A 15,581-nucleotide genomic window follows, 5' to 3' on the forward strand; every position below is an offset into this window, starting at 1 on the left:
AATTTTGGAATTGAAAGTGTCCTTCAACATCCTCCAATCCAGAGCAGAGATGAAGAAACAAGAATCCATAGCAGGGTAGTGATTGCTCAAAATCCCGTAATCAAGGCACGAAACTGTGTCCACAAAACCCATTTCACCTACACCTTCAAGGCTTTAACTTTACTTACTTATTTTTGCTGAGGCAATGAGGGTTAAGTGATTTGTCCAGGGTCACACAGCTAGGAAGTGTTAAGTGTGTGAGACCAGATTTGAACTCAGGTCCTCCTGATTTCAGGGCTGATGCTTTATCCATTGCACCACCTAGCTGCCCCCAAGGCTTTTACTTTAAAACAAAATTAGACTTTTTTTTTTTTTTTTTAAATACAAGAGCCTATTAGGAGAAATGCTTCAGTTACTGCTCATGGAGCCTAGATCCCTTCCTTTCAATATTCTTGGAAATCCCAACTCTCCTCCCTGAGTTCCAGCCAGCCTTGCACCTTCCCCAGACTTTGGCTTCCCTCTGCTGCTTCAGGGGCACTTTACTGAATGTCAAAGAATCTCTCAACATGCAAGAACCGCTTCAGTTCTTATCACAGGATTCCAGCTTTAGAGCCGTACCTGGATCCTTCATTTTCCAGATAAAGTGATGAAAATGGGCAGCCTGGGGACTCCCAGCTAGCAAGGACCTGGAACCCAACTCTTCCTGACTTGAAGGACTCCCTGCACTGCCCTTTGACCACTCTGAGGGAAAGACCAAAGCATCGATTTCCACAGGCCCCCTTTAGATGCTGGCGTCAGAAAGTCCCCCAGCCGAGTGTCCCCCAGACAGAGTCTGATCGCGTGTGGAATCTTGTTCAGGTAAAGTCTCACTAGAAGGCCTGTAAGGTCTTTCCAATCCAAAGATTCTATGACCCAGCACAGGGAACATGATGGAGCCAGTTCATAACAAAATGGACTTTTGAATTACCAGTATAAACATTTACATCTTGGTTTATTTTGATGAGTGTCGACATTTAATGGACTCTATTTTCCTCACTGTGAGAAGAGAGGGCTAAGCCCCTTCCTCCCTGAAGTCCTCTAAGCTTTGACAGTCTTTGGGTCTAAGTCTGCATCTGACACATTAAGACCTTTCAGGGAGATCAGAGATTTCAACTCAATTCAAACCTTTGAAAAGGCTGCTCTTCTGTCTAACACAGAGCAGAAACAAACATGTCACAGGCCTTGTCCTTAAAGGGCTTCAATTCTACTGGAATGAACCAAAAGAACAAGAGCGTGCTGACTGGAATTCACAAAAGAATTGGAGAAGGCTGAAAAGACTAAAAGTTACTACAAACAGAAATGGAGAGAGACGGGAGCAACAAACAGAAAAGGCAGCTGAAAGGCTAGCATCCTGGAAGCAGAAGTCTTGGCTTCAAATCGAATTATTAATTATTCCTTGCCTGACAAATCATTTTACCTCAACGTCAATCTGATTTTTCTAAATGGGAATAATATCATTTGCATTACCTCCATCATTGGATTGGTATAAATAAAATCCTTGGTTCAATATTGAGTACTAGAGAAGTAAATTATTATTACATTAGGGCAGTAAGCAGCAGTTAGTTTGAGAGTAGGGAATAGAGTCAGCAGCAAAAAGACAGGGTGGGTGGTAAACAACCACTTGCACCTCAATTCTTTGAGAAGGCAGCAAAGCAATTTAATTTAGAAGCTTTTTTCTATAAATAATAGCCAACACACATTTAAAGCTTTACCATAAAGACTATCTCCCAAAATATCTACTTTCTGAATTGATTCTGGATTGAGGACTGTTTTATTAATGAGGGCCATTATAAAAGAACTCCACTGTATTGCCTAATATCTGTTCTGAGAATTATCTATAGATTTATGATACTTCAGTTCTCTAACAACAACAAAAATGGGTATGCTCATCATAGCAATTTGCATTGATTCACTGCCAAAATGACAGATTACATTTGGATAATAAAATTGTGTGTAATAAAATATGTTTCAATTAAAAGAATATACTACATCTCATCACTATCCACAACTAAAACAGACCAAACCCTGAAGGTTAGGAAAAATGATGGAGTAAATCTACATGTTTATCATAATGCTGAATGATCATTTGTTGAGTCTCTTCGAGCGTGGAATCTTGTTCAGGTAAAGTCTCACTAGAAGGCCTGTAAGGTCTTTCCAGTCCAAAGATTCTATGACCCAGTACTGGGAACATGATGGAGCCAGTTCATAACAAAATAGACTTTTGAATTACCAGTATAAACATTTACATCTTGGTTTATTTTGATGAGTGTCTACATTTAAGAAAATGATGAAGAAAATATTAATAAGTGAGATATTTTTTCAGGGAGCTTCTTATTAAACATTTACCAGCCCATCCTGGCTATCATGATTAAATGATTATCCCTTAGGTCATCATGGGAGTCAAAAGGTTTACAACATCAATAATAAATCCGCATTTTCTTTAGATAAAATTCCCCAAATTGTTCTGGTATGAACCTGAATCTGCATCTATTCTGAAATCTACTCTGGGCATTTTTCCTCAATGTCCTTCACGCACACAATGTCCTCCCCTCCACACCAGCACCTTTGGCCTTTCTGGGTTTCCTTCAAGTCCCTTCTGAAAGAAACTCAAAATGCTTTTGACTCCTAGCATCTTCCCTACATCGATCATTTCCTATTTGTCCGATATAGACCTTGCCTGTACATATTGTTTGCATGTTGCGTCCTCTCTTAGATTGAGAGTTCCTTGGAGATAGGAACTCTCTTGCCTTTCTCCGTATCTCTGGTACTTAGCCTAGTGCCTGGCACATAGTAGGCACTTAATGTTTAATGACGGACAGGAGAGAATGTTAATAATGCAGATTAAACTTAATGGTCACGGTACAATTTCCACTTGAGTTTTGGTTTAGTTTTGTTCTCCTGGAGAAGCAGTTATTAAACATTTGCTAGTACATCCTACTTGGCGATCTCATCAGATTTCATGCAGATACCTTTTACCTCTATATATGTAGACCTAATCTTTCTCCTATCTTCTAGTCTTAATCAACAACTATCTACTAAACAGTCTAGTTGGATGTCCAAAGATATTTCAAAAATCAACATTGCCAAACAGGAACACATCATCTTTTACTCTAAACCCAGTTCTCCTAAACTTCCCAATGGGAAACTATAGTAAGTTTCTTGCTCCAAGCCAGAACTGAATAAGATTAGGGAGACTAGCAGTTATTACACAGGTTAGGTTGATAGCAAGAATAGACACTAGCATGAAAATGTGTAGCCTTCAAGGCTCTGTAGCTAGAGGTAGCAACAATAAAGGGCTCTCTTGAGAAGACTTCAAACTGGTCAGAAAGCTCCAGAGTGGGCAGTTTGGAAGCCATGAGGACTATTAGTGGTCAGTGCTTAGTGGAGAGGGTACTGCAGAGATTAGTCAAGACCCCAAGATTAAAGGCTGCCTGGGCTAGAAAGTTAGCTAGAAAGTCCCTGACATGGCACAGGGAGTCCTGGAGACCCAACCCTCTGATCCTCAAAAATGGTTAATCAAGAATGATTTGCAAAACTCCTATAGGAAAGGAAAAACGTGGATCTTTAATGATGAAATATACATATTATATATATGTATACATACACATATCAGAAATTTCAAACATTTCTGATGAAAAGACTCACTGAGGAGGAGCTTTTAAATACAAATATAAGAGTGTAAAGAAACCTCAAAAGGGAAATTTAGCTGGAACCACCTGTAAGATGATGATGTAGTGCTACAATTTTAATAAGGGGAGAAGAAACAAGTATCCCTTCAGAACCTTAAAGTCCTCAATGCATACTTCAGGTGGAATTAAATAAGAAAAAACACAGGCCCTAGGGATAGATGAATTCTGTTTTGAGAGTTTTAAAAAGGGAAAGTGAAAGAAGAGAGAGAAAGAAAGAAAAGAGGATACACTAAAGTAGAAAAAAAAAAATAAGGGGCTTGAACTTACTAATAATTGCAGAGCATGAGAGGTGGAATATATAATACACACTACACACACACAAACATGGAAGAAGGAGTAAGGGTAGTGGCTTATCAGAAATGATCAAAGAAATGTTGAACACACTTGTACAAACTCATTAAGGAAACAAATGGGCACAGGGAGAGGGCTATTAAGAAAATATTCCTCCACTCCCTCGGCCCTTTAAGTTTTCAGGCCTTTCCTGGTTTTCTTCCTACCTATGGGACTGCTCCTTCTCAGTCTCCTTTGCTGGGTCCTTCTGCAGATCATGCCCTCCAACTCCAGGTTATAATTGTTCTCACTGCCTTAAAATTCTCCCTTTGCTGCCAAAATATTTCTAAACTATACACAGGTCTGACTATTTCATATTCCTGCTCAATAAAATCTAATGGTTCCCTATTATGTCTAAAATCAAATATGAAATGTAATTAGCTTAGTTTAAAGCCCTTCCCAGCTTGGCCACAATTTACCTTTTCAGCCTTATCATACTTGAACCTTGTTCAGATACTCTTAAATGCTGTTAGGCTGTGCTTCAGCCATGACACACCAGCTCCCATCCATCTTCGTACCTAAGTCTAAAATATACTTACTATTCACACCTAATCCCAAGAATCCCAAGTTTTCTTTGACATTTGAAGATCATTTCCAAAGGAGACCTAGTCCATTTCTCCCTCCTTTCTCCACCTCGGGCCAATATCTCACTTGAAATTCTCTTTGTGTGTATTTTGTTTCGACTTAAATGTGTACATGGTATATGTGGCATTTCCTACAAAATTTAGGAGGTGCTTGTGGATATTTTTTTCATTTTTATCTTTGTATGCCAAATGTCTGGCACATTTTAAGTACTTAATAAATGCTAAATTGATTCCCTCTTAAGAATACATGTTTAATTACTATAAACCATCATATAAATATCTAAACTTTGTGAAGTGATTCTGTTCTATAATTTTGGGCAGAATAACCCAGCTAGTCATTTTTATAGCTCAATTTTCTTCACAAGAAAGAATAATTTAGCATTTACACTCTTTCTGTTATTGTTTGCTTGCATTTTTGTTTTTCTTCCCAGGTAATTTTTACCTTCTTTCTAAATCCAATTTTTCTTATGTAGCAAGACAACTGTATAAATATGGATACATATACTGTATTTAACATATACTTTAACATAGTTAACATGTATGGAACTCCCTGTTATCTAGGGGAGAGGATGAAGGGAAGGAGGGGAAAAGTTGGAACAGAAGTTTTTGCAAGGATCAATGTTGAAAAACTACCCATGCATATCTTTTGTCAATAAAAAGCTATAATAATAAAAAGAAAATAATAATTTGTTTAAATATTTTTTCTTATCAGTTGAATTCTTTCTTTTTCATTATTAAGACAGTGTTAGAGAGTAACTTTTTATTATTTTCACTTTAAGTTAATAGATGATATATTCCTCACCAAGAACTAAAGATACTACCAATTACGCTGTCTTTTTCCATTTTTAATTACTAAAGAAACAAATGTTTCCATATTTTATAAATACAAGGCCTTCCTAAGTTTGACGATTTTACTCAAGATACAGTCACTAACTATAAAAGCTAACATAGTTCTTTCAAACATTGAACTATTTTATGTTTTATCAACTTAGATGGGAAAATGTAGAATGAGTAACCTGGGGATAATAAGACCAGCTTGGAGGGGAGCAGTAAAAAATAAGCTTAGAAAAATAAAATAACATCAGACTATAGCAGTTCTTGAGTTCCAGTAAAGGAGTTTCAATTTTCCTCAGGAAGCTAAAAGTTTAGTAGAGGAGTAAACTATGACAAGATCTCTGGATAACTTAGAGGAGTCTGCCAAAGGGCTAACAAATGAGTGAGGAAACAAAACAGGTGGGCAGAGCTGCAAGGAGGTGCCCTGGGATGGTTTATACTAGGGATGGCAGCGGGAAGGGGTAGAATAAAATGTTGATGGCCACATGAGCTACTGGCTCTATTTTGTGATTTTTAGAAAAAAAACCCATCCCATTAGCATTCTCTGCAGAGTAAGGACTGGTGCACATCGGGTCTGCATCTGGCTTTTCAATGTGGTGTACCATAAATTTTGGGAATCTAGTAGGTAGCACGTATTTGGCTTTCTTCTCACTTCTATAAACAACATGGGGCATGGAGACCTCTCACTTGGATGGTCTCTACACAATGCCTTTTGGTTTACAACAATGCCTTTTGGTTTACAACGATTTTGCTTCATGTTGATATATTAATCCGACTGCTGTCAGGTGAACTTTTGGGCTCTCTTTTGGACAATTTTAGGCTTTCGGGTATATCTCACGGAAGGCATGTCACTGGTAATACTGAAGGGGGACAGAGGGAAGGACAGAGACATAAATAGAATGAAAGGAGGGAGGTTGCATAAAAATATTTTTAAAAATCAAAAATTCTCAGTTGTTTGAGACTTTAAATGCTTTATCAAGTCAAAGACATTTGAATAATATTTTCCATATGCAATTCACTTTAAATTTCCTTGATGACTAAGAATTTAAAATGTAGATTAGCTTGAGTGTAAAACCATTTCATTTGTCTACATTAGACTTGTGGTCATTTCAGGCTATCAGATAAAAAGATATGTATATATTAGCTAGTGTTATAAATGGGCTTACAAATGATCTAACACATAATCCAAGCACTTTAACCTACCTCACAGATCCTTACAAACTATCTAATCAAATCCCCCTTTTTTTACAGATTATAAAGGGGAAGGACTTTATGCCAAAAGGAGAAGGACTATGGAGATGTCACAAGTGGTAAGTATCAGAAGTTAGATCTTTGTTTCAGAATCCAGGTCAGCCTTCTGGGCCCCAGGAGCTCAGATCACGTAGATCTATGTGTAGATATCTATGCAGTATGGAGGTAGTGCATACATACATGTGCATGACCAGACTTGTGATGTTATTGTTTGGGGAACACTCATGAAGAAAAGTTCCTTTGCCAATGCAGAGCAGTTTTAGAGATGCAGTCTTGGAGAGAAGTCAAATAGGACCATGATCACAGGGCCAGAATGTATCAAGGGATCAGTTCCTCAAGCCTGGAGTTCCTGACATGGGGTTGGGTGCTCTGGCCATTATACCTCTTCAAAATTATGTTATTCACAAATATTATGCAATTTCACATATAGGATTCTGAGGCTCCAAAAGGGTATGGCAGGCCTGAGAGCATCTGAGAAAGGCAGGGTTTCCTGACTCCAGACCTAAGAGTGCTCTAATCTATTCCTCAGCAATGACTGCTTCTTCTCTCCTCCTCTCATTTTCTCTTCTTTTGAAAGAATATTAAATTTTACCATCAAAGCAAAAACTATAAGAATGAACAGTTGCTTAAAATATATTTGCATAAAGAATCATAGCTGGCATTTATAGTACTGTTAAGTTTGTGAAACCTTTCACATACATGCTCTTATAAGTCTCTCCACAATACAACTACTATTCCTATTTTACAGTTGAGGAAATTGAGTCAGTAAGTTTATATATTTCAGGCTTATGATAATACAGCTAGGCCATATCAGAGGCAAGACTGTAAGCCAGGTTTGAATGGACTAAGTTGAAGATTAGTACCATATTTATCTTTTGCTTATATAATTTAATATACAACAGGATATAAGAGTAATCAAAATCCACCAAAAAAATCTCAAATTCTCTGTTTAGTGATTAGTTCCAATCATTTCTAAGAAAATATTTTGGAGGAATTGCTAACAAATAGCAATTAACTTATTTGCCTTTTTTTTTTTCAGCTCACTGCTCCTCTCCTTCCCCACCTCCTAATAATAATCAAATTAAATGGTCAATATGGGGAGAAGACAGACAAATCACTTTAAAAAATGTAAATCTAGAATACTGTTATGATATGAATAGTCATTAAAAACTTTATTCAATTCAAATGCCCACAGTACTTTCAGCAGATAAAACCAAATCTGACAATAGGCTCCTTACAAATTAATTCTTATCTATTCATCCTTAAAACTTCTCCCTTAGATACTGTTCTATTTATAGACGATCATTGTTTATTTTCCATTATATTTCTGTTCTTAACCTCAAAAGTGGGACAGAAATATTAAGCAGGCAATGTAAGGATTTTTTTTAAGTCAAGTCAATAACTGAACAAAGATTGCAATGTAAGTTGCCTAAATCACTTAAATATTAAATGCCTACTATATGTAGGGAGATGAGAGCAAATGAGATGCAAATATTAAGTCAGGGGCCATATCATTATTATGGTATGTTGACTACTTTCTTGTGTTCACTATCCTCTGTTCTAGCAAAGAGAAGAAAAGATTGGTACATGCTGATAAAAGAGTGGGAAAGAGAAAATTACAAGAACTAAAGATAGATAGTTCTGGTAACCTGTTGATCAAGTCTTCTGATTTACATGGCCCTATGGATCATCAGTCTGCCTTTGGCACTGTGTCCTTAAGTTCCTGGTCACTTAAGAAAGAAATAAAATTAACAAGCTTTTGATATGATCAAGAAGCTCCATTTGTAAGATAATAAAAGCAAGAAGCAGAGATAACTAGTATGATATTCATTTCCAAAGACACTTGGTAATAGTCACAAGTACCTCTGAGAAAGATTGACATAAGATTAAAAAAAAAAAAAAGAATAGCTTTTGTATTAAGAAAATCTTAAGTAAAATTGTCTCTCCAGTCATATTAAAAAAAAAAAAAGTTTAGTTATTACTGCCCTATCTCCTCCTTTTTTCTTCCACAGTCTCATCCACGGGAATGAAATGCTATTATGTAGATGAACAAAGGTATAATATAAAAATACAAAACAAAAAATTTTATAGGTTGAAATAACATGATCTTTGGTTTAACACTATTTCTTTGACTATCACTACTAGTCTCAGTCATATACACACACACTCACACACATATGCACACATACACACACACACTTTTACCCTTGATATCTTAAAAAAACAAACATTCTCTGTTCCTCCCCAAAGGGTGTCTACTCTGATAATTTCCTATTAACTGTACTTTAAATACAAGAGCAAATGTTACAACTTCATAGTTCAATGGGTGAAGAATGCTAATGAAATTGAATATGGTGTGCTGAAGGACACTGTGGAAACCAGAACATCTTGATTTGGGAAGACAAAGATGAAACTATGGAGTAATATGGGGTATCTGAAATAGTATTCCACTAAAAAATAGCTTTATATTCTATGTTGTGTTCTAAACACTTACATTATTTGTCTTGACAAGTGATACAGGAACAATGGCAACTTTTGAAATGTCAAATTTCCTAAAATTAATGTTTACTTTTAAAGAAATTAAAGATTGGAAACGTCTCAATCTGAATACTTTTAATCTTTAAGTTCAAGCAAATAAGAGTTATCCAAAAGGAACATTTAATACTTTTCTCTTACTAAGCTCCTGTCAATTCAGAGAGTAATTATTCCTTTCAAGAAGGAATCTGACCACAAAATAAAAACTTAACAGAGTTTGGAGGGGAAAATGAACAATTAAAAACATTCAACTTTCTGCACCCTCAAAACAAAAATGCCAAGGCTATGGATTTCTCTGGAACGTAACATATTTATTGTTATAGACTACATGCCATCTATTACACTACGGGTTCTCAAATTATTAAAGTCACAAAAATTCGAATTTCAGTGCTAAATCATGGTCAATTTCATAAATTAATATAGGGCAATTTTTCAATAAGAAGAAAAAAAAGAACTTGTGTGCATACAGATGAACTGATGTGCAAGAATAAAAAAATCGTACAGCCAGTCCATATTCACTGAAATAGCACATTTAACAATTTCAGTTCTCTCAGCTGTCATATACAGTAACAGTATTATTACACAACATCTATCCTACTTTTTGTGAGGGTAGTAGATAGAGAACTTGGGTTCAAGTTTGGTCTCTGACACATAGTAGGTGTGGGACAAGTCACCTAAGTCCTCTCTACTACACATCATGTGAGGAAAGTGCTGATGTATATTGGTATAGACTACTGAAATCACATGTCCAAGTCCAGTCTGACTCTGGAAGCAACAATCAAATCACTTTCAGAATACACAACTTGCAGCCACTGGTCAAAAATTCTAGAAACCTGGCACTGCTTCTGATTTTGTCATTTCCCAGCAGAACAACTTCACATAAGTCACTTAAACCTGTTGAAGATGTAAAAGGACTTTTTTTTTTTTTTTTTTTTTTTTTTTTAAGGACTGAATAAACTGAGATCCATTATAGCTAACACTCCTTCCAAATCTGAAGTTTTGTGATTCTGAAATCCCCTAACTTAAAAGAATCGCTTTAAGGAAGGAAGCCAAGTTTAATTACAAAGGGGGGAAAAGTCCACACTGGACCGGAATGGAATTCAAAAGACCTTGGATGAAATTCTCCCCGCTACACTTACTAGCTGGATGAATGAGCAACAACTTAACTGTAAGCCTCCCGCTTAGCTGGCTGCTAGCAGGAAGGCAACATGAGGTAACATGTAAAACCCTTCATCGAAATGTCTAAAATACCCGCACAAACAATAGGTTGTGATGGGACTACATGAAAATAACGATACGAAACCAAATGGCACGCGTCCATTTCCTTAGACTTCCTCGCTGCCCCCTTCCAGCCCACAAACTCAAGTTACGGTTTAGTCCGCAATCTGAGGAGACTAAAGTAACTCTACAGTAACACTTCTTAGAGCACAGAACCACTGGGCTCGCCCGCGTTTCCCCAAGTCTCGGCAGACACCTGTCTGCCCCTCTTCTGACCCCTTCCTGATTGCTCCCCAAACCCCAGCCTGCCGGATTGGAATAGACAGGCAGGCGTTCACGGCCAGTCTCCGGGTCCCCTCTACGAAGGGGGCCGGGGCTCGGCGGCCGGTCTGCCGGGTCTCTGGGAGGGACTAACACAGAACCAGAGCCGGGGATGACCCCGCACTCGCCAGGGCAGCGGCCGGGGAAGCGCGGCTCCTCTCGCTTCTACAACTTCGGCTCCTCGGAACGCTCCGCCCGGCCCGCCCGGCGCCCCGCGTCCCCCATTTCGGACCCGTCTCGGGGAGCCCCGGGAGGCAGCCCCTCGGGCGCCGCGGGAGCTCGGGCGCCGGTAACAAAGTAGCCGTCGCCGCGGGCGGACGAGAGGCTCGGCAACATTGTAGCCGCCTCCCAGCCCAAGTGTAGCCGCTCGGGGACAGCCCCGCCGTGACCGCCGGCCTCCCAGCCCCGGGCTGGCCGTGACCTCTGCCCCACTCCCGGCCCGGCCGCGGGCGGCGGCGGCGCGGGGCTCGGCCGGGGAAGGGGCTGCTCCTCGGGGGGCCGCCGGCCCCGCCGCCCCCCGCCCGCCCCGCTCCGCGAGGCCGCGGCCGCCGCCTCTCACCTGAGCGGCTCCGGCGCTTCTCCCGGTGCCGGTCACTCTCGTAGAAGCCCAGGGTCTCGGTGAGCTGCGGGGCCGGGGGCCCGAGGACGCCGCCGGGGCCGGGGCCCGCGGGGAAGCGCTGGCTGCCGCCGCCCGGGCCCGGGCCGCCTCCGGCCGGCGGCTGCTCGCCCTCGCCGCGGCTGTCCCGCTCCTTGCCGTCCCGGCCGCCGCCCGAGGAGGCTGCGGCGCCGGCGGCCGAGTCGCCGACGCCCGCCATGTTCGCAGCCGGAGCACAACAAACTGTCCCCGACACCTCCTCCTCCTCCTCCTCCTCCTCCTCCCTGCCTCCCCTCCGCCTCCTCTCCCCGCCCTTCACTCCTGCCCGAGTTCCCCCGCCCTCACCCGAGGAGGCTTCGCCTTCGGGCGCCGCCGGCGCGAGCCTTTCACGTCACCGGAACGCGACCCGGCGCCTGCGCGTAGGAAGCCCGGTTGCGACCGCCGCCATTTTGTGCCGGAAGCGTCGCGCCTTCCGAGGCGCCTCAGGCGGCCGGGCTTAGCGAAGAAGACCCAAGGTTCGCGGAGCCGGGGTCGAGGACGGAACTCGCGTCCTCTCCTGACTGTGGGTCGGTGCGAAGCCCCCGCCGCGGGCCGGGCTCGCGCCCTGTCACACCTCCGTCTGGTGCCCCAGACTCGGGGAGGGGCCGCACGGGGCGCGCGTGTCTCAGTCTGCACCTAGCAGAGGAGGCCGCCCAGCGGGTAGTAGCGGCTCCCGGGTGTGAAGTTCGCGCGGGAAAGGGCCGCACGAGGCGCACGTGTCTCAGTCTGCACCTAGCAGATGAGCGCCCGCCCAGCGGGGAGTAGCTGCTCCCGGGTGCGAAGTTCGCGCGGGAAAGGGCCGCACGAGGCGCACGTGTCTCAGTCTGCACCTAGCAGAGGAGGCCGCCCAGCGGGCAGTAGCGGCTCCCGGGTGTGAAGTTCGCGCGGGAAAGGGCCGCACGGGGCGCACGTGTCTCAGTCTGCACCTAGCAGAGGAGGCCGCCCAGCGGGGAGTAGCTGCTCCCGGGTGCGAACCTTGCGTGGGAAAGGGCCGCACGAGGCGCACGTGTTTCAGTCTGCACCTAGCAGAGGAGGCCGCCCAGCGGGGAGTAGCTGCTCCCGGGTGCGAACCTTGCGTGGGAAAGGGCCGCACGGGGCGCACGTGTCTCAGTCTGCACCTAGCAGAGGAGGCCGCCCAGTGGGCAGTAGGTGCTCCCGGGTGCGAAGTTCGCGCGGGAAAGGGCCACAAATACACCAAGTGCGAAGGCGGCTCGGCCTTCGGGACCCGAGACACGGGCTGGGAGACCTTGGGCGAGTCCCGAAAGTGGGGGCGGTGCCGGCGCTTTTCTCGTGCCAGGGACCCGCACATACGGCTCTTATGTGTAGGCCCGGGCTCCAAGCTCGGATTCTCAGAGGCGGCTGGCTAAAGTGGGCGGAGCTTGGAAATTTTCTCTCAGTATTTCATGTTTCCGACACTGATTTGTGTAAAACTTTGTGTTCCACGTGTCTTCTCCTTCCCGCTCTAAGACAGAGCAACCTGAGGCAGGTTAACCAGTCCTCTTCAACGTATTTCCACGGACATATTGTGAAGGAAAACTCAGAACAGGGGGAAACCACAAGAAAGGCAAACCAAACAGGCGAACATAGCACAAAAACATTGAAACTGGCCCGAGCCACCTCATTGTGGACAAGAGCTGCGCCCCTTGCAGTTGATCACATGTTCTTGTCACTGCGTACATGTTCTCTTGGTTCTGCTCGCTTCCCTCAGCATCAGTCTCTCCAGCCTCAAAACTCAACCTCCTGATCATTTCTTACAGAACAATAGTGTTCCAAAGCGCTCCTGTCCCATCGCTCACTCAGCCATTCTCCAGCTGATGGCACTGGCCGCTACAAAGAGGGCTGCCACACCTCCTTCGCCATCTCTTCGGGAGATAAGCCCAGTTGAGACACTGCGAGATCAAAGGGTATGCAGTTTGATAACCCTTTAGGCTATCAGACTCTGGGTTCCAGATTGTTCTCCAGAATGGTTGGACCAGATCACGGCTCCACCAACAAGACATTAGTGTGTGGGTAGTTTACACCTGCCTGAAACACTCCCTACCTTTAACTCTTAGGTCACTTAACCTCTCTTTGCCCCCGCTTTTTTGATTATAAAGTGGGGATAATAAGACTGGCCTCCCTGGATTGGCTAAAAGATGATTGTAAAGTACTCATTGCAGTGCTTGGCATATGGGAAGCATATACATTTTAGCTATTATCCTATAGCCCAGGCTTAATTTTTTTCCCATTCGTGACCCTTTTTGCCTTAAGAACTTAAATTAAGAAGTTTTTACATAATCCTGGTTTATAGATTTATAAAACAGTAATGCAAATCAAATATTTGCTGATGATAATTTCTCTGCCCCTACATTCGGTTACGAATGGGGTCTGGACTCTCAGTTTTAAGAAGCTAGGCTACGGCACTTTTTTAAAAATAGCAAAACCCAACCCACAGCCACAGAAAACACAAATCTTAAACTAGATCACTGGGTACCTATCTTGCTTTTAGTTATGATCTTTGTTTCTAATATATATTATGAAGTCAACTTTTTAAGGTCAGGAACAGGAGTAGACTTTTGAATCACAATAGTTCTGCTGGCATTAAAAGCTATTTATTTCATGAGTAAATAGGCCTACATAAGAGAAAGAACTTGATTAGGGATACGGTGACAAAGCTAGATTGGGTCTGGGCTGAGTCTGGCATTTTCTCATTCCTGGCCAAAGCACTTTACTGTGTCTCATGTTTGGTTTGTTGATGGATTACTGAAATGAACTCGGCCAATGACAGTCATGGTAAAGTGTACAAACTGGCAGGAAGTCTTCTCACCCTAGGTCGCCTATGCTATCAAATTTTTGGAGTTGTAGGTTGACAAAACACAGTCACAATTTCACCTTATTAGAATTATCCAACAACTTCATCTACCCAAAACCACATCTAACGATAGGCTAGGGTTTGAAAATGTGTAATTTAGGTCACAGGCTTTGAGAATTCATGAATAAATTGTGTTTTAGCCGACACATAAGGAATTATAAGAATACAAACATGAAGGATGGTCAGAAGTTGTAGAAATTAATGATGATGTACCTCGTAAGTAACATTGAAGAATGTTAGAGATAGTCTTGAAAGGACATAAAAAAGTACAGTATTCTGGGAACCATTTATAATAGGGATAAATAACCCTAAATATCATCTGCATATGTAGCATAATACAAAAAGATTAACTAATGCCCACTGTAATCTTTAAGTAGGAAAGCAGGTATGCAATAGTTTAGAGCAACTTTTGTCTGAAATTGTTTTAAAAGGGGAGGAATGGGATTTTAAGCCCTTGCCTATAGGCAAGAAAATTTCGGATTTTTAGTCCCAACAAATTCTACATGCTGTTCTCCATTTTTGTACTTAGAATGGGAAGAATGTTTTTTAAGACTACACAGTATCTTCAGTAATAAGTTTCTTGAATATTATTAGAATTAAGTAGTTTATTTAGAGCTTATAGGGAAACATTAAGACAGGTTGGAGTCACATCTAATGAAATCAGTTTTAAAGGGATAAATGTGAGACTCAAATACATAAAATGAATAAATAAAAAAAAGTTTTTAAAAGCATAATGTGGAAGTATATATAACAATTCTGAGGCATCTTGAGGTTTAAGTGGACAGCAAGTTCAAATGAGTCAGCAGAGTAAAATGGCAGCCAAAACTAATGTGACCTTGGAGCTTCACTTCCAGGAATAGAAAGGTGGTAATTGCACCGTATTCTGCCCTTGTCACATATTTCTAACATTTTTAGCTCTGGGTGCTATAGCTTAGTAATAGGAATATTGATAAGTTAGTGTCCAGAAGAGGTCAAATCAGTATTAATCAAAACAGGAAGTGATTATTAAGTGTCTTAAGTTAGGGAATACAGAAAAACACATAAAACAATTCCTGCTGTTTAGGATATCACAGTTTAACGGGGGTAGACAACGCAGAAAGAAGCTTGGATGGGGCCATTGAGTGATAGCGGAGGGAGATCTAAAACATGAAGGCCTGATGTGAAGAGGGGGAAGTTTCTGAAATTCAGTCACTTCTTATAAGTAGTGACTTGCCCAAGATCACACATCCATTAAATGGAATACAAATTGGATAGCCGGTCTTCAATCTTTAAATCCACCATTTTCCACATCATGCCATGTTTTAACCATAAAAATT

At 41.9% G+C, this 15,581-nt stretch overlaps 1 protein-coding gene across 1 annotated transcript in view; it reads right to left on the reverse strand.

Annotated features, from left to right (window-relative positions):
- Positions 1 to 11,639, reverse strand: part of TAPT1 (transmembrane anterior posterior transformation 1) — a 70,798-nt gene extending 59,159 nt beyond the window's left edge. The window contains exon 1 of the mRNA XM_031942740.1: positions 11,340 to 11,639. Within this exon, the coding sequence (XP_031798600.1) occupies positions 11,340 to 11,595 (256 nt within the window). The 5' untranslated portion in view covers positions 11,596 to 11,639. The remainder of the gene's footprint in view (positions 1 to 11,339) is intronic.
- Positions 11,640 to 15,581: the final 3,942 nt, after the last annotated feature.

The sequence above is a fragment of the Sarcophilus harrisii genome, chromosome 6, assembly GCF_902635505.1.
Source record: "Sarcophilus harrisii chromosome 6, mSarHar1.11, whole genome shotgun sequence".
Taxonomy (NCBI): Eukaryota; Metazoa; Chordata; class Mammalia; order Dasyuromorphia; family Dasyuridae; genus Sarcophilus; species Sarcophilus harrisii.